At 45.3% G+C, this 23,247-nt stretch overlaps 1 protein-coding gene and 2 long non-coding RNA genes across 5 annotated transcripts in view; 1 reads left to right on the top strand and 2 right to left on the bottom strand.

Moving 5' to 3' along the window:
- The window catches only part of LOC310686050, a 317,292-nt gene that overhangs the window by 34,147 nt on the left and 259,898 nt on the right, over window positions 1-23,247 (bottom strand). The window lies entirely within an intron of this gene.
- The window catches only part of LOC310685753 (putative E3 ubiquitin-protein ligase HERC3), a 55,875-nt gene that overhangs the window by 14,555 nt on the left and 18,073 nt on the right, over window positions 1-23,247 (top strand). For 2 of the 3 annotated variants that reach the window (XM_083458621.1, XM_083458623.1), the window contains exons 3-11: window positions 5,618-5,777; window positions 6,784-6,860; window positions 8,310-8,531; window positions 9,405-9,496; window positions 11,200-11,330; window positions 12,670-12,830; window positions 19,850-19,926; window positions 20,405-20,529; window positions 22,039-22,098. In XM_083458621.1, the coding sequence (XP_083314747.1) occupies window positions 5,618-5,777; window positions 6,784-6,860; window positions 8,310-8,531; window positions 9,405-9,496; window positions 11,200-11,330; window positions 12,670-12,830; window positions 19,850-19,926; window positions 20,405-20,529; window positions 22,039-22,098 (1,105 nt within the window). Of the gene's footprint in view, window positions 1-5,617; window positions 5,778-6,783; window positions 6,861-8,309; window positions 8,532-9,404; window positions 9,497-11,199; window positions 11,331-12,669; window positions 12,831-19,849; window positions 19,927-20,404; window positions 20,530-22,035; window positions 22,099-23,247 lie in introns of all 3 variants that reach the window. The other variant, XM_083458622.1, reaches the window with a different exon arrangement.
- On the bottom strand, window positions 20,499-23,196 carry LOC310686034. The gene is made up of 2 exons (XR_014515663.1): window positions 22,669-23,196; window positions 20,499-21,929 (listed from the first exon to the last, which is right to left on the bottom strand). It is a non-coding gene; the product is annotated as an uncharacterized lncRNA (long non-coding RNA).

Genomic DNA, 23,247 nt, shown 5'->3' on the forward strand with positions numbered 1-23,247 from the left:
CCTTCGAGGGTCATGGTTCAGGGATTGGGTCTGGGGGGTGGGACTTTTTAGTCTTGATACTCCCACCATGGATAGGGGATTGCCAGTTTGGCAAGTATGCCTGAGATCCCTAATTGTTGTGTAAACATATCTGGGTGGGAGGTAGAGGAAACTCAGGTCGGAATTACCAGTGAAAGTATACTCTTGGCTAAATTTAGCTTGTGCTTTTGAGTTGCAACCCAAAAAAGCTCTTTTCACAAACTTCCTCTTGCAGATTTTCATTCCTGAGAAGTTTGCTCTTGAAATCCTGTTATTCCATTTCTGTTCCATCTTCTTGTAGGGATTATTTAATCTGCCCCAAGCACCATGTTTTTGAAACTGTTTGTCCTTAATGTGTTTGCAGGGTGGATTTGGGGAGGCTTTGCCAGCTGGCTGTAACAGACTGTGCTTTTTCCCCAACCAGGATGCAGAAAGTTTTCTGGCTTGGTACTGATACGCATAGCATTTGCACTAAGTAGCTGGCAATCTGGTCAAGCTCCCAGGTGTGAACTGTGTGCTTCCGAGATCATGATGGTGACAATTCATTTCTCGCTTTCTGCACCAAATTGTCTCGTACTGATTTGCGTGATAAAAATAGCAGGAAACTTTAAAATCAGGTACAAAAACACATAAGACTTAAAACACTTATCCATAAATATATATACATCAAAGGAGCACCCCAGTTACAGGCATGAATACAAAAAGAGGTCACAGGCATTGCTTGTTATTCTCCCAATTAAGGAACAAAGCCCTGGGTAAATAGAAATGTTTTTGCCTGGCACAGAAGAAGAAGAAAGAGAATGATATCACCAGGTGTACTTCCTTAGAGAAGAGTGTACCACAAGCAGGGAGACACGACTGAAAAGACCCACACCTCCCTCAGAAAATGCACAGGCCTCAGATGAGGAACGCAGGGTCCAGGTTTGTGCTTCTTGAGGCACTGAAGTCTTGAGCTGCATAAGGCTTTATAGGCCAAAGCCAGCACCTTGAATTGAGCTGGGGATCGTGTGCAGGAGAGCACAGTAGCACTCAGATCCTGCTGGTGAGTTTCCTGTAATCATCTGGTCGCAGTCTTAGAAACTCAGATATATGAGCTAATCGCTGAATGGCACCTTAAACCCAGGTTACGGTTGCCACAACAGAGTATTTAGGTGCCATTTCCTCCCTGTTTCTATGCTGCTTTATATTTCAAAGAAAATATCTTGAGAGTGGTTTACAAAACATGAAAACGTCTGTCAGGGGTTCAGGAGCAGAAGCAAGGGCAAGGGAGGAAACAGAGAGCGAGGGGGAGGAGGCAGAAGAAAAGATGAGTGATGACGACGACCCGAGATCTCCAAGTCTTTCCAGTGAATCAGAAGATTCACAGAAAGGAGCACCAGTGGCCAGGGCAAGGGGGGAGCCTAGGGGGACACCCCAGGAAGATAGAGCCAGAGGGGACTCAGAGGGGAGCAGTTGGAAATCGGGACCAGCGTCACCGCCAGAGAGCAGGGAAGAGGAAGGGCGCCAGGGATCAAGCGCTGGCAGCTCACAACAGGGGGGAGGGCACGAGTCAGGAGTGGCCACACCTCCATCGGGGAGCGAAGAAACGGTCAGACGGAAAGTGGAAGGTTGGGCGCGCGCGCCAAGTTCAAATGCACAGGAAGGTGGCGCAGTAGGCAGCCCGGAAAGGGAGCCAGGTCCTAAAGCCCGGCGCAAGGAGACAGGAGGGTCCGGGGGGTCGGCGTCAGAAGAATCCCGGAAGGAAGAGACCCCGGGGGGCAGAGGGACCCAGAGAAGAACAGTCAGGCGGAAAAGGTGGAGCAGGGCTAGGATATTAAGTTGGTGTACAAGGGGCGGAGACTCAGGCGGAGCTTTGCCGATCTAACCCATAAGACGTAGAGTTGCACGCAGCAGTTTGAGAATGGAAACTGTAACTCAATAAAGACTTTTATTTAATGATCGCTGGCTAGCGTGATTCTCTGTGAGCTAGGATCTGGAAGCAGCTCTGACAACGTCAAACAAAACAATCCAGAATAAAACATATTAGCTTCAAGGAAAATATTTCAGATTCTTCTCTAAAGTGACGTTTTGCTTTCTCCATATTTATTTACCAACTTTATATAGCTGTCCTGTAGCAGAAGTACCCTCCAGGAAGCCAGTGTGGTGTAGTGGTTAGAGTGTTGGACTAGGACCTTGGGAGATCAGGGTTCAAATCTCCACTCAGATATGACCTTGGGCCAGTCACAGCCTCTTGATCTACCTCAAAGGGTCGCTGTAGGGATTAATTGAGGAAGGCGTGAACCATATACTCCTTGGTGAGATATAAAGGCAATAATTAAGCCCTTCTGCTTAGCTGCTTAAGAAAGCTGGAGGGGCCAGCCAGATGGAGTTGCCAGTTGCCAACCTGTCGTCCAGAGATCTCTGCATGGTCGCAGGTGAACCTGCGCCATTTGCAAAAAGTCCCTGGGGAATTACTAACACTGTCTGGTTGGTCACTGGGGGAACAGAATGTTGGGCTAGACAGTCCTTTGGTCTGATGCAGCGGGACTCTTCTTATGTGATAGGATCTGACCATAAAAAACCCCCTGCTGTAATAGGCTATCTGATGCCAATCATTTGTCAGCAAGAAGAAGCTCATGGCTGAGGATGCCTCAGGTTTCTATGCCCTCGTTTATCTTGGAGGGATGCAGGATGGAAGTTTGGAGGGCCTGTGAATGCTTCTGTAGATATTCCTGCCCATTGAAATGTCCACATCCAAAGATTTATCCTAGCAGCTGCAATTAAGATTAAGTAACGGGTGTTGTAGTGCAGCAGCTAGGAAGAAAATAAAGTAAATGATTTATGAATCGGAGACGTGTCCTCGTTTTGCACCCCTCTGCTCTTCTTGCAGGACTGAAATCTTTTCCTCCCTGGGATTTTCGCTTGACGGTTTCAGGGACCCTGCGGCAATTAATTGTGCCTCCTTTTCTCCAGATCCCAAACGGCATTAAAGGGACAAGTTGATAGACCAAAAAGCACATTCCATCTGGGAAGGAACTGTTCCATCTGCTTGTGAATCACTACGATGCGCATAGCAGCTGAAAGTGGGGAAGGGAGACTGTTCTCCTGGACAGCTATTTTCAGTTTTAGCAAGCTCTTAACAGCGCTGCCAGCCTCTTAGTGGGGCACCATCTGTACAAAAGCCTTTCTGTTCTGCCTGGTGTGCTCCAGCAAACTGAGCACCTCCTCTGCTGCTCAGGATAGTACGTGTCCCTTTCATGCAGAATACACTTCTCTCCATTTAAAACATCTTTACAAGCAAGAGACGGGGAAATCCTTTAGCCCCGAGATCTTAGCTTCCACCAGTCATTATAGATGGCATTCCCCCCCCCCATTTTTCATTCATTTTATAGCACAACTAAACAACACAAACAGAAAAACAAACAATACAAACAATTTTTTGTCTTATCCTTATTTTTTCTAAACATTGTTAGGCAAGCTTCCCCAAGTCCCCCCATCCGATTTTCATTTTACCTCCTCTTTAGCAGTTTACATATATCATAATTTCTAGCCCTTTTTTATCACACTTGCTTTTACCATAAAAATCTTTTTATCACTTACAAATAAAACTACTTTAAAATACACTATCTTCTTGAAAAAATATGTTAATATTTAAATCTTAGAATAGCTCTGGAAGTGGATATAGGCTGTAGGGTTATTCTTTAAACTTCTTCCAATCTTCTTCCCCTGTCTCTTCTCTCTGGTCTCGGAGTCTCCCAGTCAGTTCGGCAAGCTCCATATAACAGTGTTTCCCAACCGGTGTTCCGCGGCACACTAGTGTGCCGCGAGACGTTGCCTGGTGTGCCGCGGGAAAAATTAAAAAATTCGAAAGATATCCGGAGAGGCGGCCTTCAGGCGAGTTTTAATTTTAATTTTCCTTCTCCCACTTAATGCCCCACCCTCGCCCGAGCAGCTTGCAGTCCTCGGTAACCACGGCGACCCGAGGGAGGGGAGGGAACAGGGAAGTCGAGGGCGGCGGCGAGCCGCGATGACGTCAGTGGGCCGCGCCGCCTTGCCCTGGCACGGTGTGAGAGCCCCGGCTACTGGCGCGAGCTTCGGAATAAGTGGGATCCGCGTGCGCGAGACCGAGATCGCGGGTAAGGAGCTCAGCCCTGGGCAGGAGGAAGCGGGGCCACGCGTGCGGGCCACATCCCCACAGAGAAGAGAGCGAGCCTCCCCCGGCCCACCACTCCGGGCAGGTCCACTCGCATGAGGGGGCGGCGATGGCGACGGCCGGCAGCTTGCCTGCAATGCCATCACTCGAGCAGGCGAGGAGCCCGGAGGCTACCAGATGCGAGTCCTCTTTCCCACCCTGCTCGGGAGTCCAAAGCACTTGGTCGCATTCAGGATCTAGAGTGGGGAAGCGGGGCTTGTGTCTGGGCTGGACACATTGGGCTGCCTGTGCCGCTCGACCTGCGGGGAGAAATCAGGGTGGGAGTCACGACCGTGAGGCAGGGCTGCCAAGTGTGGCAGAAGAGGACACGGCCGTCGCACCTGTCCTTAGGTAGGAGCTTGTTCCGTGTCGACCTGCTGCCCTAAAGTCTTGGCTTTTTTCTTGGCTTTTTGGCGGTTGGCACAGAAGGAAGGCAAGGGGGAGGGGAAAAAATTGAAACTTACACTTTCGTGCGTCCCTCCCGGCGTGACGCTGCGCGCTGACGTCACGGGGCTGTAATGGTGGTGTGCCTCGAGATTTTTTTCATGAAACAAGTGTGCCTTTGCCCAAAAAAGGTTGGGAAACACTGCCATATAATCCATCATCTTCATCTGCCACTCTAATTGGTAAATCTTGTTTCTTCCAATTCTTCGATAGTAATATTCTCGCAGCTGTTGTGGCATACAGAAAAAAAGTAACATCCTTTTTGGGGATTTCACCCCCCATTATAGATGGCATTGGTTAAACAATCACTGCCCAAGTTAGATTGGAGTTACTTTGCAGATGAAAGTGGTCTGTAATGGTTCTAGGGGTTGCTTGTGTGTAAATCAACGCCACCCTTGGCTGGTTGCCTGAATGAACCCTTTCTGTCTGGACAGCCACTCGCCCGTGGCTGTCTCAGTCGCTGGCAGAATCCTGGCTGTGTGGCTGCACACAGTGCGCACACATAAACACTGCACATGCCTGCTGCATCTAAATAACATGTTTCTCATCAGCCTCTGTATCATTTCAAAATGGGTGAAAGCGAAATGACTTTATTTTCATACACCTCATACCTGGCATTGCTTGTGAAGTCCTAAAAACCAAAAATCAGTGCAGTTTTGAGTTCAGTGACTAAAGTTTGTGCCTTTGTGAAAAGGCTCAGTCTGCCATCTTGATTCAAAATGGCGTCCGGTGGTATCCAAATCCACACAGAAAATCTGATCCTAAACCATCACAAAGAATTTGGTTGTAATATATTAAGACCCTGTCCAAATGCGTAGCTAGCAAATGAACAACTTTCCAAAATTTATATTAGATGAGATATTTTTTTAAGGTGTGTATATCTCTTTCTGCACACATACACCCAAACTTTGCTTTGAACGATAATCACATGTGTTTTGTCGCTTAGCATGTTCCACCAGCGTTATTCTTCTCTTTTCCCCTCAGAGCAAATTGACGCTTTAGCTGATCAGCGCATAGTCCATGTTGCCTGTGGGGAATCTCACAGCGTGGCCCTCAGTGACCAAGGCCAACTCTTTTCCTGGGGGGCAGGTAGCGATGGACAGCTGGGCCTCACAACAGCAGAAGACTCGGTGGCTGTACCAAGGTAATCGGAGCGGTTACCAAACGCCGTGCTTTGCTATGTAGCTTGATACCAGCGGTGTTCAGACTAAATAATCCCTTGTTGCTTTTTAGGGTGTGTGTGTGGAATGAAATTCTACGCACTGACTGGGCACGCACCCATACCCTGCTGAACTTTATAGTACTACAAGGGACCCTAAATGTGCATATTAGCACACCAATGCACATGTGAAGGGGAAGGCGATGGCACATTTCGCCTCCTGTCATGTGGAAGAACTGTGTGCCTGTACATTGGCGCATGTGTGGTGGGAGAGTAGCTGTGCAATCCTGCAACCCCTTCTCACTTTATTTTAATGTGTGCTTGAGTTTGTGGACGCACCTCCCCTCTTAGTCTCTCATATTTGCCTTCTCTACTGTTGCCTTGACCCTGGACCAACATTTTGGACCAATGGGCACACTGAATTTTGAGAGAATGCTGTGGGCATTGGACACAAAATGGCCGCCATGGAGGTGTGACATTACGCAGCGAATTAGATAGCACATGCATGGTGCATCTTTTCCCATAATTTTCTTTTTGTACTCATTAGGCTCCACCTGTTGAATTTCTGCAAGCTTCTGTTCAGCCTGCAGTAGAAATCTTCACTCTCCAGTAGTTTTATGTGTTCATTTGCACTGTGCGCTCTGGTACAATCTAAAAGTGCACCAGAGACCTTAATTTAAGAATCTCATCCCTAAGGTGATGCAAGAGTCAGGCATAGTTAGAACACCAAATGAGAGGATATTATAAAAAGGCTATTTTTATCTAAAGCTCCTCTTGTTGTCTGCACTGAACTGCAGTGTTTTAAAAAGCAAAGCATTTAAAAAGCATTTTTGCTTAAGCTTCCAGATGATGCGTTCTAAACTGTTTAACATAAGTTCCCTTCATAACGACACAGTTGTTAAGACTAGAGGTATTATTTTAGTGTGTGCTTCTGCTGTTGTGTTGTTGTTGTTTTAAAAAATAAAATAAATGAATTGTTTTGCTGTTTTAGGTTGATAAAAAAACTGAACCAAGAGATGATACTTCAGGTCTCCTGTGGCAATTGGCATTGTCTTGCTCTTGCAGCTGGTATGGTAATATTAACTTATAATAGCTAAGCTTTCTTTTTTAAAATTTTTTATTTTATTAACGTTCTTAAGTCACATATGTATACATTATCATATTACATTACAGGGCATATCATAATATAATTTCCAACATGTATATAAAGTTTATATACCAAATTTATGTACCTAAGAAAGAAAAAACAAAATAAAATAAAAAACAAAGACATAAAGCCATTTCAAAATAACATTTGTACCAACGCTATGGACTTCCTGTCAATCTCATTGTATATTCTTTTTTTACAAATGAATGTACTCTTATTATTGTTTGTTTCTTTATATTTTATCTAATACATTCCTATATAAATATGTACCCTTAATGTTGTTTCTCAACTCAATTTCTCTCCAATGTCAATCGAATGCTAGCATAGATTTTATTATATTTTTGGACATATATCTTATATCTATCCCGTTTTTCCATAAATTTTTGTTCTGAATTGCCTCTCAGGCTATTTGTCAACTGCGCCATTTCAGCAAATTCTTGTAGTTTATTATGCCAGTCCATTATTGTCGGGGCTGCTTCATCCGTCCACCCTTTTGCCACCTCTAATAGCTAAGCTTTCTTACTAGTTCTGCAACATTACTATTAGTAGTATTAGTAGTAACAATTATGTTTTAGATTCTGCCTTTCCTCCCAAATGAAGTACAGTTGTACCTTGGATTCCGAACATTTTGGTACTTGGACATTTTGGCTCCTAAACGATTGAAACCCAGAAGTGAGCGTTCCAGTTTGTGAACGTTCTTTGCAACCCAAATGTCTGATGGGGCTTCTGAGGCTTCCGATTGGCTGCAGGAGCTTCCAAACTTGGGTCTCCAGCTGGGTTTTTTGAACTACAATTCCCACCATCCCTGACCGCTAATCCTGCTAGCTAGGGATGGTGGGAGTTGTAGTCCAACAACAGCTGGGTTTACTCCTTAGCCATTTCTTCTCCCAAAGAAGGCAAGGCAGTGAAGGCTTAGAATCAGAGTTTCCCTTCTCCTAGATGGGCTCCCTTCCCAGGGTGGCAAGCCCCATCTGCTCCTCACCTCCCTCTACAACATGGGCAGAAACCACCTTCTTGACCACTGGACCCGCTATTGGTCTCATCTGTTCAGTCCACCGGATCCTGTCTTTGCATGCAAGGAAAGTCCCTCACTCACTGAGGGTTTGAGACCCATTGGCTACCCTCACCTGGTTTAGCCGGCCAGTTGAAGCCGTTCCCAGGGTGTGGCATGCTGACAGCTCCTAGGAGCTACAGGTGAGCTTGAGTGCAGGGTGGGGACCAAAGGTGGATGGAGCACGACGTGTCCCTCACCAGAGGTACGACCCCTCTCTTAACACCTCACGCACTCATTCTGTCAACACGCTGCTGTAATATAACGGGGTTTATTTTTCTGACCGCTGTCAACCTGTGTCTTGGTTTCTTTTTTCCAGATGGACAGTTCTTCTCCTGGGGACAGAACAACCACGGGCAACTTGGGCTGGGCAAAGAGTTCCCCTCCCAAACCAGTCCTCAGCGCGTCAGATCGCTTGAAGGGATCCCTTTGGCCCAGGTGGATGCAGGAGGGGCGCATAGCTTTGCCTTGTCTCTCTCCGGAGCTGTGTTTGGTTGGGGGAAGAACGCCTCAGGACAACTGGGCCTGAGTGACGAGAGAGGTAATTCAAGCAGTTGTCCGTAGACATTGACAACTTTTGTTTTTGGAATTATTCTTGTGCTGCTCACCCAACGTGAAAGGAGACCTGTGCTTATTAGTTTTAAGACGTGTAGACTACTTTTCGTTCCTTGGTCCCACGGGGCAGCTAATTTGATTCTAGCCCAGCTTGGTTGCAGAATTAAATCACGCTGTGATACATACTACAGTGGTACCTCAGGTTACATACTCTTCAGGTTACAGACTCTGCTAACCCAGAAATAGTGCTTCAGGTTAAGAACTTTGCTTCAGGATGAGAACAGAAATCATGCTCCAGCGGCGCAGCAGCAGCAGGCCCCATTAGTTAAAGTGGTGCTTCAGGTTAAGAACAGTTTCAGGGTAAGTACGGACCTCCGAAATGAATTAAGTACTTAACCCGAGGTAGCACTGTACTACTACTACTACTACAACAGCAGCAGCAAAAACAACAACAGTTAGTTAGTTAATAAGTTAATTAATATGCTGCCCATCTGTGTTGGCCTCCAACAAATGAAACACATTAAGCACAGTAAAACATCAAACATTAAAAAAGCAATTCCTATACTGGGCTGCCTTCAGATGTCTTCTAAAATGTGAACAGAGTTTGGCTGTATCTTGTGTGACCTCACTGCTTGGCTTTGGGAATAGTATACGTAACTGAGTTGATGGCAACAGGTTATTTTGTTAGTCCACTTCTTTAGCAGCTTACTTTAATTATTATTATTATATATATATATATTATCTATATAACAATCTTATAGGCTGAGAAACTGAGTTTAAGAGACCAAGACTTGCCCAGAGCTGCCCTGTGAGTATTGCAATATTTCACAACCTCGTTCTTTGTTTTCTCCAACTGCAGACCGGGAGTCTCCCTGCCACGTGAAGCTCTTGAGGACTCAAAAGGTTGTCTATATCAGCTGTGGGAATGACCACACAGCAGTCCTGACAAAGGTAAAGGGAAAATCCTTATTAAGCATCATCTGGGGTACAGGTAGAGGAGACAGGAGGATTACTTGCAGGTTTTGAGTTTCCACACTTCCTATAGCACCTCCCATCTATGACTAGGCTGCTTTAATGAAAGCAGTATTCTTCTATAATGAAGAGAAATATTCCAGAATGCTTCTCCCTCACCACTGAGAAACTGTATGTACTGTCCCTTGGGTGCACACCATCTGTCTGCTTTGACTTGTTTATAATTTGTCTGCTAGATCTAAAACGTCCTCCTGTGTCACTTCTGTCTGACTTAGTTTTTATGACCTCCACAGAGACATTGGTTTGGCTGTGGGCATCTTACTGTAATGCTTCTGTCCATTAAAAAAACCAAAACTAAATCAACAGCTGCCTGAGGATAAAGACAAAACAAGCACACCCCAGAGGTAGAATAGGTCTCCCCTTCTTCTTAGATTTATGTATATTACTTAATAATACTTCTTTTTCTTCTTCTACTACCACTATTCATTATTATTACTGTGGTACCTTGGTTCTCAAACACCTTGGTACTCAAACAACTTGGAACCCAAATACCGCAAACCTGGAAGTAAGTGTTCCAGTTTGTGAACTTTTTTTTGGAAGCCAAACGTGCTCCGTTTTGAGTGCCACACTTTTGTTTTGAGTGTTACTCTGAGGTCTGTCTGCTTTTGCTATTTATTTTGTGTTTTGGTTTTTGTGGCTTTTTTGTTTCATTTTTGTGACTGTGTGGAATCCAGTTCAGCAACTGATTGATTGATTGATTGTGTGACTGCAGTATGTTGTTTATTGCTTTTGTTTTATGGATCAATGGTCTCGTTAGATAGTAAAATTCATGTTAAATGGCTGTTTTAGGGGTTCTTTTAAAAAGTCTGGAACGGATTAATCCGTTTTGCATTGCTTTCAATGGCAAAGCTCGCCTTAGTTTTGAAACTAAGCTTGGGTTTTGGAACGGACTTCCGGAACGGATTAAGTTTGAGAACCAAGGTAGCACTGTAATATTATTAGTACCTCACTCTTTTGACTGGTTGCCTCAGCCACTCTGGGCCACTTCCAAAAAATATAAAAGCATAATAAAACATCAAACATTAAAAACTTTCCCACATAGATAGTTGTTTATTTCCTTGACATCTGATGGGAGGGCGTTCCACAGGGTGGGCGCCACTACCAAGAAGGCCCTTTCCCTGGTTCCCTGTAGCTTCACGTGAGGGAACCACCAGAAGACCCTCGGAGCTGGACCCAGAGGCGAAGCAACCTGCTCCTGTACCCAGAGCGGCGCTCATGCCAGAGGGCTTGGTGCACCACTGGGGGCTGGCCACTGAACAGGGGTCGGCATTTTGTCCCCCCGCCTTTGTAATGGCACCCCCTTGGAACGCCCCGGCTGGACCTCAGTGTCCAGGCTGAACTATGGGGGTGGAGATGCTCCTTCAGGTATACAGGGCCGAGGCCCTTTAGTGCGTTGAAGGTCAGCACCAACACTTTGAATTGTGCTCGGAAACGTCTTTGGGTGCCGGCAAATAACGCCGTTTGCTACTGGAGATGATCTTTGAAATTCCTATGGCCGCCTGTGGTTTGGCTGCAGGACTTGAGCACCGCTAAAGCAGCTTTCCTGTTCAGCTGGGCAAGCAGCCGGTGCTGTTGTGAGTTCTCCAAGTGGAACTATTGTTAATCTGCCTTTTCTTTGCCAGAGTGGAGGGGTGTTTACTTTCGGCTCGGGCTCCTGTGGGCAGCTTGGCCACGATTCCTTGAACGATGAAGTCAACCCCAGAAGGGTCCTGGAGCTGATGGGCAGTGAGGTGTCCCAAATCGCTTGTGGTAGGTGAGTGAGCGCTTTGGTTCTTCCTTCGCAAGTGTGTGGCGCGGGGACAGGGGAATGGCCGGCCTTGCTTGCCCCCTAGCACAGTAGAAACCGCAGGAGCTGGAATCTGCCGGGCTCAGAGTAGGATAATGGCGCTGCACGTTCTTTCATATATCTTACATGTTCTCTGTACAGTGGTACCTCGGGTTACAAACACTTTGGGTTACAGACTCCGCTAACCTGGAAGTAGTACCTCGGGTTAAGAACTTTGCCCCAGGATGAGAACAGAAATCGCGCGCCGGCGGCAGTGGGAGGCCCCATTAGCTAAAGTGGTACCTCAGGTTAAGAACGGTTTCAGGTTAAGAACGGACCTCCGGAACCAATTAAGTTCGTAACCAGAGGCACCACTGTATATAAATCTGTTCTTAAATTAAGTGGCCATTGCTGTTTTATTCTTAAGAGCTGTTGCAGCGAGAGGTTAGGATGCGCAATGGCATCCCTGAAAGCTGCAGGTTCGTATTTGGAATTTTGAAGACAGCTCAGTGCATTTCTTTATATGCGTTACAGCCAGATACATACGAGGGTGGAGGGTGGGAATAGTAGTATACTGAATAAGTGTTTAAATTGTAATATGGTTGGGGGAAGATAGTATTTATTGTTTATTCAGTTTATATCCCACCCTTCCTCCCAGAGGAAGCCAAGGTGGCAAACTGATCCACAGCTTTAAACAAAGCATTTTGTTCCAAAACATTGGTTTTATTCCTGCAGTGTGGTGAGAGCCAGTGTGGTGTAGTGGTTAAGAGCAGTAGTCTCGTAATCTGGTGAACTGGGTTCGCGTCTCCGCTCCTCCACACGCAGCTGCTGGGTGACCTTGGGCCAGTCACACTTCTTTGAAGTCTCTCAGCCCCACTCACCTCACAGAGTGTTTGTTGTGGGGGAGGAAGGGAAGGGAGAATGTTCGCCGCTTTGAGACTCCTTCCGGTAGTGATAAAGCAGGATATCAAATCCAAACTCTTCTTCTTCTCTTCATTGCAGGGGGTTGGACTAGATGAACCTTGGGGTCCCTTCCAACAGTTCTATGATTTAAAACATTCCAAAAACAAGAGTTAAAAGCTTTCCACCCTTTGATCCCGGGGCTGGCAGGAACCGTTTTTCCCAGCCACCAAATGTATGCATAAAGATGAATGTTTTCCAATCCCTCTTGACAGTTAATAATGAAAGAACAAAACACTTTCTCTACTCCATTATTATTATTTTTTTACTGATTTTATTCCTGCTTTTAAAAATCAACTGTAAGCAGAAATATATATCTGTGCAGGCTCTTACGAACTTTGCAATATTTTTGTTCTGTTGTTTGCAGGCAGCACACTCTCGCCTTCGTGCCTTCTTCAGGAATTATCTATGCATTCGGCTGCGGAACCAGAGGCCAGCTGGGAACTGGACACACCTGCAGTCTTAAATGTCCTTCCCCAGTCAAAGGCCCCTGGGCAGCTCACAATGAACAAATCTCTGGTAGATCAGGTAAGTTGTGACTTGAACAGAAGCGAAGCTGAGATTCTGACACGTGCTCAGTGGGTGTAGGCGAAACCAGTAGGTGTAGGTGAGACCAGTTGAGACCAGTCAGAGTACAAGTAAGCCTGAATATGCTGCTCTACCTTAGATATCGATCAAGCCATCATATTGCTTGTTACTGACGTTTGTCATGTCCTTCTAGATTGTGAGCCTGAGAGCAGGGGGGCTGTCTTAGTGCTGATTTTTGTAAGCTTCTATGGAAAGGGTTTTTTGTTTGGTTTTTTGCTAAAGGGTGGGTTATAGTTGCCATAAATAAATAAATAAATAAATAAATCACACATTTGTTTCTGAAGCAGCAAATTGATAATGCCCCAGCTTTACCATCTGTTGGGAATGTTGAAGAGTGACAGCTAGTGTGCTGTCACTTTTTTCTCTCTCTGTGCTGACAAAAAAGAGTCCATTATGGATTAGAACTTAAGGCCTCCATCTGCACTAAACATTTAAAGCAGTGTTAAACCACTTTTTAAAATCAATTTTTTAATTTGATTTTCAAAAAAAAAAAGAAGAAGAAGAAGAAAAGAAAAAGAATAAAGTTACATCAAAATGTCATACACATTCATGTACTGAGATTACTCTGAATCTCCTGACTCTCCCCTCCCCCTATCCTATCCGTGGGTCCTCCTAATTCTGTTTTCATCTGCATATCAATATTTCTCCAAGTTTTTCATCTTCCTAAATTATCTGTAGTTTCTATTGCATTACAAATGTATTTAAAATCCTGCTAATGTTTTGACCTGTTTGCAATGATTTTGTACATATGTTATAAACATTTCCCATTCTTTTTTAAAATTTCTTGTCTTCTTGGTCCCTGAGCTTCCCAGTTAATTTTGCCATTTCGGCATAGTTCATCAACTTGATCTGCCATAGTGTTACACCGCTTTAGACAGCCATGACTTCCCCCAAGGAATCCTGGGAACTGTAGTTTGTTAAGGGTCCTGAGAGTTGTTAGGAGACTCTTCACATGCAGAAAAACCCAAGTTTGATCCTCCGTGTCTCCAGTTAGGAATGGGAATGAGACTGCCCTGAAACCCTAGAGAGCTGCTGGCGAGCAACGTAGACAGCACTGAACCATACAGATCATGGGCCTCCCTTGGTGTAAGCCAGCTTCCTGTGCTCCTGCTCTGCACTGTGTCACAGTATGCCAAATAAAATTGAGTCTTCAGCTAAGCTTCAGAAGAGCATGCTGCTTAGAGGAGACAGTCCACCATTTCACAGTTTCTGAGACAACAGTTAATGCAGCAAAGAGAAAGCAGTGGCATAAATTCTAAGTAATGTAAATTAAGAACATTGTCTTAAAAAATAGCGAGTGCCTTTGGTCTCTTGTCTTTTGAGTTGTGCCAGGCAGACAGCCACTGCAAAGAGGCATTATGATCTATAGCATGGGTAGGCAAACTTCATGGAACTTTGAAGTGTCAGGCATAGCCCTACTGGCTTTAGCCCAAACGTAGCAGAGTTTTCCTGCACAACGAGGAAGCTAGTTGCGGCAGTAATGACTAGTCAGCTAGACTCAGAAGAACTATTTACAGGATTTATTAAAAAGGAAAAATAAAACCAGCAGAGTTTCTGCATACAAATAAAAGCAAAATAAATCCTCTCTTTCTTTCTTTCTCTCTCAAAACCATACACAGCACTTCTAACTCCTAACACACCTCACACCAAACTGTGCTAGCATTCCTAGATAACAGAGTTGAGTGCTGGTCGTTAACCAATCAGAGTGAGTAGTTTCTAGGTCAAGCAGACCTGGGCTTTCTGCCAAGAGTAAATTGACACCAGCTTGAGTTAATTGTTAGAAGCTAGAATCTGCAAGTTTCCCACGAGAACCAATTAACAGAAACTGAACACCCCCTCACAGATTCTGCTGAACAATTAACATCAAAAAACACCTATGTAGGAGATTATTTTTCCAGCAAACCTAAACCCTTGCACATTTGCCTGTTCTTTATCTTTGCCAATGGTTTAGTTAATACATCTGCTACATTTTCTTCACTTGATACATAAGTACATGTGATTATATTGTCTTGTACACAGCAACGTACATTTTGGTATTTTACAGAGATATGTTTGGAACGTGATTTGAAACCCTCTGTTTTACTTAAGGTTATACAAGCTTGATTATCAATGTAAACTTGTACTGGTTCTCCACAATTTACATTTAAATCTGCCATCAAATGCTTGAAATAAATCACCTCGTTGCACAATTCACTCAATGCGGCATACTCTGATTCTGTTGATGACACACTTACAACGTCTTGCTTGCGTGACCGCCAGCTGATTAATGCTCCACCGACCATTATGACTAGTCCTGTGACAGATTTTCTATCTGGCAAATTTCCCCAGTCACTATCACAGTAGCAACTCAACATTTCGTCCTCTGAAGAATTTAATTGTAACATATAGCCAATTGTCTGTTTGAGGTACCTCAGAACTTGTTTTACCCCTTTCCAGGCATTTAGTGTGGGTTTTGAGACCAATCTACTTAATATGCCCACAGCGTAGCTAATATCAGGTCTGGACCACTGTGCTAGATACAATAAACTTCCAATTACAGAGTGATATACATCAGGATGTTCAAATTCAGGACTCTCATCTATATGAAGTGTTTTTATGAAACCTGGATCCATAGGCACCGCTGCCCCTTTGCAATCCTGCATCCTGTATGTAGTCAGTAGTTGTTTAACTTTGTTCTGCTGACTAATTAGGCAGCTGCCATCTTGGGCCCAGCACACTTCCAACCCTAGATATGTCCTAACCGGGCCTAAGTCTTTCATTTTGAACTTACTGGACAATTGCTTGGCAAACCTTTTAGTTTGTTTATCTGTTTTGCAGGCATACAATACATCATCTACATAAATCAGACAAAACTCTTGATCACTGCCTGTACCACGTACATAAACACAATTGTCAGCTGTACTCTGCTTGAAGCCAAATGACACTAAGGCCTCATGGAAACATTTGTTCCAAGATCTTGCAGCCTGTTTGAGACCATATAGAGCTTTGTTTAATTTCAACACTCTATTGGAACCTGTCTCATAACCAGGCGGTTCGGCTAGATACAGGTCTTCTGATATTGATGCATGTAAATATGCAGTCTGGATATCAAAATGGTTTAACAGGAGTTTTCTCTTTGCTCCAAGCGTTAGAATCAGCCTTACACTGTCCCCCTTAGCAGTTGGGGAAAAAGTTTCGTCATAATCTTTTCCAGGCCTCTGAGAATATCCTTGAGCCACTAAACGAGCTTTGTATTTGTACTCTCCTGTCACCAGAGGTTTAAGTTTGTACACCCACCTGCAGCCTACAATCTTTGCCCCCTCAGGCGCTGCTACTGGTGTAAAAACCTTGTGCTCATTCAGAGAGGACATCTCTTCCTCCATTGCCTGTTTCCAGAGCTCTGCCTCCTCTTTTGGTAACTTTAACACCTCCTGAAAACTCTTGGGCTCTGCAATTACACTAAACACATTTGCAGTATCAGGAGAAAAACGCACCGGAGGCACTCCTTTGTTTTGTCTTTTAGATCTTCTGGGAGAAAATTTTTCTTCTGACCCACTTTCCTCCTCAGAACTACGACCTCTCTTTTGTTGCTTAGCAACTGGTCTTTGGCTAACTCCACTTTCTTGAGAGCTCTTATCTGAACTTTCCTCCCCCTCAGACTCTGACTCTCTGTGTTTACCTTCAGAGTCATGAAGCTCCTGGGAAGGTTCAAACCAAACCTCAGTATTGGCATGTAGTCTCTCCCAGCCACTATGTTCACAAAAACTGGCATTCCTGGAGATCACAATGCCATTTGTCCCTTCAGCAAAGCGGAAACCTTTTCCCAGCTCCTGGTAACCCACAAACACTAACTGTTTGGTCTTAGGATCTCCCTTCTTCCTCATTTGTTTCGGAATTAATACCCAGGCTTTTGATCCAAACACATGCAAGTGGTCAATTTTAGGTTTTTTCTGAAACAATTTAAAGTACGGAGTTGTACCTATTGTTTGATGAAAGAGCCTATTTTGGAGATAACACGCGGTGAGCATGCTCTCCCCCCAATAAGACATGGGTAAATCAGCATCATCAAGCATGGCAAACATCATATCTTGTAAAGATCTGTTTTTTCGCTCTGCAACGCCATTCTCCTCAGGGGAAAAAACGTTCGTTTTTCTATGCCCAATGCCACGCTTTTGTAACCAATCTCTAAAGGCATTTGACATAAATTCGCCACCTCTGTCCGTCTGAATCCTTTTGAGTTTAATGGACAGAAATCTTTCCACAGATGCCACCCAGCCTTTAAACTTAGTGAACACGTCACCCTTATTCTTCATGGGAAAAACCCAAGAGTAACGCGTGGCGTCATCCACAATTGTTAATGAAAAGCGCGCTCCACCCCTGCTTACAGCAAATGGACCAATTACGTCCATGTGAACCAGCTGTAGCGGTGACTCACTAACTCTGTCACTTCTGGGGTAAGAGACTCTGTGGGTTTTAACCTTTTTACAGACATTACAATCAAGGTACTTGTTACAACTCTTTAAATTACCCCCATCAGCCAATTCAGACATTTTTAGTACACTTTTCCAGCAAGCATGCCCCATTTTCCTATGCAATAAGTGCACACAGTTGTCATGTATAGCTTTGTTATTCACTGCAGGCTGAGATTTACTGACTACTGCTGCAACTTGAGGACCTGCTTTAAGCCAAAACAAACCTCCCTCTGACTTAGCAGTGCCTAAAATCTCACCAGCCTTCTTAATAATGCAACTGTCTCCTTCAAAATACACTTTAAACCCAGCTTTTAGCAAACAATCTACAGACATCAGATTGCTCCTTAATGACGGCACACAAAGTACATTTTGCAGGCATTCACGAAGACAAGGAACATAAACTGCACCCCCCGAAATCACTTCGGAAGTACTTCCGTCCGCTAGAGCCACCTGGCTGCGCTGTGCTGAGTTCTTGGAAACAAACAATTCATCTGAATTCACGATGTGGCGAGATGCTCCCGAATCGACCACCCAGACCGCTTGTTTCCCATCAGCAATCTTGACCTTGGCGGTCACCAGCTGAGCCGACTGTTTACGTTTGAAGAATTTCTTTTTACGCTGCTGCTGCTGCTGCTGCTGATCTCGTCTCTGCTCCTGCACCGGCCACTGAGACTTGACCAACTCCGGACATTGTCGTTTTAGATGCGCTGAAGACCCACATCGGAAACAACGCCTAACAGCAAACGCTGACTCCTCACCGGTACGCTGCTTTTGCTCCACCTCTGGCACGGCATGAGAACTCCTTCCAAACCGCCCACCAGTAGAAGCCTCTGCAGCCAACGACCTTTCTTGCCTCTTCTGCCATTCTTCAATCAAACGCCCAGTAACGTAACTGACTGATAAATCATGCTCCTGTATGCCTTCTAGAGACAAAACTAAATTATCCCAGCTTTCCGGGAGAGAACTCAAAATAATAGCCACCTTCTCCTGCTGGTCTAATGCACAGTCTCTTTCCTGTAGCGCAGCAAACTTTAACTGTAAACTGTGTAGGTGTTCCTGCATTGTAACCCCAGGCTGTAACATTGCCTTATACAATGCCTTGCGAATGAACAGCTTGGAAACCGCTGTCTCACGCACATGGAGTTCTTTAAGTGCTTGCCACACACCTCTAGCTGTCTTGATTCCCCTCACATACGGCAACTGGGAATCTTCCAGCCCCAAGACAATTGTGGCCCTTGCTCTTTGGTCTTTATCGAGGTCTTCATCATCAGGCTTCGTAGGAAACTTACTCACCACTTGCCAGAGACGATCCCTCTGCAGCACTGCCTGCATGCGTTCCGACCACAGCAAGTAATTGGAGTCATTCAGACGCTCAAAAGCCATCTGAACTGGTTGTGAGGCCATCTTGAGAGCGATGTCCCTGGAACCCGGAACCAGCTACTCACGACCACCGAGAGAGAAAACAGGAACCACAGCACCCAGCACTCACACGCTGCAGCTGTTGTCCTTGTGTCCACTGCGTCACCAGCTCACCACAGTCAGGAACCAGCCAGTGTCCAACAACTTCTGGAACTACTGGAACCAACGCCGTTGATGCTGACACCACCGCAACTCAGGCTGGCAGCACAATGTCCATAACCTCATGGAACTTTGAAGTGTCAGGCATAGCCCTACTGGCTTTAGCCCAAACGTAGCAGAGTTTTCCTGCACAACGAGGAAGCTAGTTGCGGCAGTAATGACTAGTCAGCTAGACTCAGAAGAACTATTTACAGGATTTATTAAAAAGGAAAAATAAAACCAGCAGAGTTTCTGCATACAAATAAAAGCAAAATAAATCCTCTCTTTCTTTCTTTCTTTCTTTCTCTCTCTCTCAAAACCATACACAGCACTTCTAACTCCTAACACACCTCACACCAAACTGTGCTAGCATTCCTAGATAACAGAGTTGAGTGCTGGTCGTTAACCAATCAGAGTGAGTAGTTTCTAGGTCAAGCAGACCTGGGCTTTCTGCCAAGAGTAAATTGACACCAGCTTGAGTTAATTGTTAGAAGCTAGAATCTGCAAGTTTCCCACGAGAACCAATTAACAGAAACTGAACAAAACTAAGGCCCAGGGGCCGGATGCGGCCCAATTGCCTTCTAAATCCGGACCACGGACGGTCTGGGAATCAGTGTGTTTTTACATGAGTAATATGTGTCCTTTTATTTAAAATGCATCTCTGGGTTATTTGTGGGGCTTCCTGGTGTTTTTACATGAGTAGAATGTGTGCTTTTATTTAAAATGCATCTCTGGGTTATTTGTGGGGCATAGGAATTCGTTCATTTTTTTTTTTCAAAATATAGTCCGGCCCCCCACAAGGTCTGAGGGACAGTGGACCGGCCCCCTGCTGAAAAAGTTTGCTGGCCCCTGAATAGCTTTTGTGATCCTGGTTTGCAAGGGAAAAGGAAGTACGCAGGGTGTTTGTGAGTACTGTGCTGTAACTAATTTGCTTTGTTCTTCTCCCAACAGATGCGTGTAAATATTACATTGTTAAACATATCTTCTCTGGAGGAGACCAAACATTCGTGCTTTGCTCTGAAACAGAGGTAAATAGGGGCCACGGCTGGTAGGGATGTTATTTGGCTGCTTCTCCTTTCTTCCCCGAGTGGGCCTCAAACTCATGCACTTCTGATAAGAGGGCAAACTTTATATGCGAAGGAAAGGCAGGTCCCATATACGACACAACTGTAACATCACTTGGCTTGGACGAACACTCCAGCATTCAGTGACAGGACCAGAAATGGGCAGAGCAGGAGAATGAGATGCTGTTCATAATGAGGTTGGAGAGGACATCCAAACAGTCCCCGGGGAGGATGGTTCTTGGAGCTGATACATATCATCTCTGTTTAAGTTATCTAGTTGTAGGCATGGCCTATTCTGGGGTGGGGGTGGCGCATGGTAGGAAACCCCATCCAAAAGGACCTCCCTAGAGGGAAGCTCCCCTCGCATGTTAACAAAAGCTGCAGTGAAGCCCCTCCAATCCCACTTGGCGAAATCCGCGTTGAGACCTACCTCCTTTTCCAGAATTCTCAGCCAGCGGATGATTTCCGGGCCATAAATCAAAGTGACTACACCTGTTTGATTAATGACGATACAATAGACATGTGGAGACAAAAGCTTTCGGAAAAGAACAATCCTAATTCAGTGAAGTATGTTCCTTTTTTGCTTTTCTGATGCACTGTTCAGTATTTCTTCCTTGTGGCTTCGTATGAAATCTTCATAGGTGTTCAAGGGTTGGGACGTAACCTCTGGAAACAGTATGGTTGCCCTTGAATGGGTTGGGATGGGATGTGTTTGAGCTGCTCCTCCTGTTCTGAAATGACCCTGTAAGCTCATCCGTGGCCTATAGACTCCTGTAGACCTCATTCTTTTGTCGTCTCCACCCCTGAGATGTGCGTGCCATAATTTCTGCCTTCCAGAGTGGAACTGAAAATGAGAATCCTTTTCTTGCATCATGCACCAGTGAATGTGCTGTTCTCTGTTGGCTGCTGGAGCAGCGGCCTTGCAGCTCAGGGTAGACAGAGGGCCTGCTCAGATTGTTGCTTCCACTGAGTGGTGTAATGGCTTACATCAGACGCTGCAGAACTGCAACTCCCATCAGCCCCAGCAAGCATGGCCAATGGCCAGGGATGATGGGTATTGTAGTTCAGCAACATCTGCATGGCCAACATCCTTGGCTTACATCAAGCTGTCGATGGAGACTCTGCAGCTCTCTGCTGTAGGTGCGTTCTAGTGTTGAGTCAGAGTTTGTTTCCAAGTATCGCTTTCCAAATTTCCCAGCTACTTGTTTAGTCGTCTTCTGCCAGGCTACAATACTTTATGGCATTTCTAAAATAGATGTGGGTGGTAGACCACACATGTGTAAAAGCCAGAGGCTATCTAAGGAGATGTAGACAGTCGTTTAGGCAACCATTGCCATTGTTTTTATTATTTTTATTGCCAGTTTTTTTTCCTGCTCTGAAATCCCTTTGCGATATTTTATGGGAAGTGATTCATAAATGGAATCAAATAATTTGCTGATGGGTTTCTGAAAGCAAGGAAATTCTAGGCACTTGTTTTTTGGGGGCACCAGAGGAAGCGACTTAACTTTTAGAAATACTTCACGATCTTCAAGTGAGGGCTAGTCAACTAGTTTCCCAAACTTGGTGAAAAAGTTCAGTGGGTAGGGGAGCTGCTGCTGTCTGGCTTTCTGTTATGGACTCCTCTGCATCACATGGATAATTTTCATCCTGTCTTCAGAGGTCCCCAGCAACATTTGGCAGTGGCCCTGAAGAAACCCCTCCAGAGATGGGCAGGTGGAATCCATGCTTTGAGTTGTTCGATTCAGTACTTCTGAGGCGTGACACAATTGTCCCATGCTGAAGCTGCCTCAGTCAGCCTCCACAAGGCTGACAGTATTGAGGCTGGGTTTGGAATTCCCTTTCTCGTGCAGCTCCAAAGGGAGAACGGGCCACCTGATGTCATAGGGACATCACGAGACTGACAGCTGGGCAGCCAATCTCCACAGATGTCACTTAGGCTACCCTTGCTGGTTCCATGATGATTTCACCTCAGAGCAAGGGCAATGGAACTCAAAAAGTAAATATACTATGTGAAAAACAACAGCGTGGCCATATAACCCATGTCCCTCTCTCTTCTTGTCCCTCCACTCTAAGCAGTGAGGTTGTGCAGATCCTGTCCTCGGCTGCCTGCTGGAACGGGAGCTTCTTAGAAAAGAAGTAAGTGCCTTAAACTTACATAGGGCAGGAGGAAACACAGGCTTAGTCCCTGCAGTGGTGACTCTTGATCAAGCAGATGTAAAGCGGGTGGCCAATGAGGTTTCAGTCTATGAGGGCCAGTGTGGTCTAGTGGTCAGGGTGTTGGACTAGGACCTTGGAGACCCGGGTTCAAATCCAGGGAGCTCACTGTGTGACCTTGGGCCCAACCATCATCTCTTAGCCGTTAACCTATGTCACAGGGTTGTTGTGAAAATAATACGGAGGTGGGGAGAGCCATGTTTTTGCCAATTTGAGATCCAGAGGGGGTGGGGAAGGTGAGAATTTTTTTTTAAGCAATAAGAAGTAGTTGGTGGCTTCCTGACCAAGGAGGGTGGAGGCATAGAAGAGGGGAAAATACTTGGACCCCCAAGACTAGCAGTTCTGCGAATCCTAGTGATGGTTACATAAGAGGCCTCACAGCCCAGGGCCAACCATGTGGAGGGGAGGAGGGACACTGCCTGACCCAGCAGCTTTATGTAAGATTTTTGACGGCTGATGCAGGCATAGAAAAAGCTCCCTGGCTGAACTTACATCCTGTCAGAACCAATTCTGTGTGCTGGCTCTGTACCGTTAGGATAACATGATCCTCCAGGCGCCTTGGAAGGAACCTTCTCGGGTCCATTGTCTGTGTTGTTATGGCAATGGTAGCTAAGGTATCAGGGGCGACGTTTAGCTCTCTTTGCATCCTATGCGCTTTTAGCAGTCAACTGGCAAATACGATACGTGATTTAAATGGAGCTTCTTCCCCAAGAGGGCACCTGCTGTTGCAGCCTCGGCAGCTAACTTAGCAGCATGTTTGTGCTGGGGGAGGAATTTGTGGTTGGCGTTTGGAGCACTGGTGTGCTCACAGAATGGCTCTTCCACCTGTAAAATGCTACAGACGTTGCTTGTGATGTAACGTCTCAAGAGCGTGTTAAGCTGCAGGTTTTTTTGTTTTACTAGAAGGATTGCAGGTCTAGATTACTGGGTGTCGTCTTTCCTCGCTTCACATCAGCTAGAGAATCTCCAGCTGGATCTAGCAAATACTCACCTAATCTATCATCCTTTCCCCCACCATCAGGTGCTTCCAAAAAGCCAATAAACTGGGCATGAAAGCAATTTCCATTCTTT

This window comes from Podarcis liolepis, assembly GCF_965112155.1.
Source record: "Podarcis liolepis genome assembly, chromosome: 9".
Taxonomy (NCBI): Eukaryota; Metazoa; Chordata; class Lepidosauria; order Squamata; family Lacertidae; genus Podarcis; species Podarcis liolepis.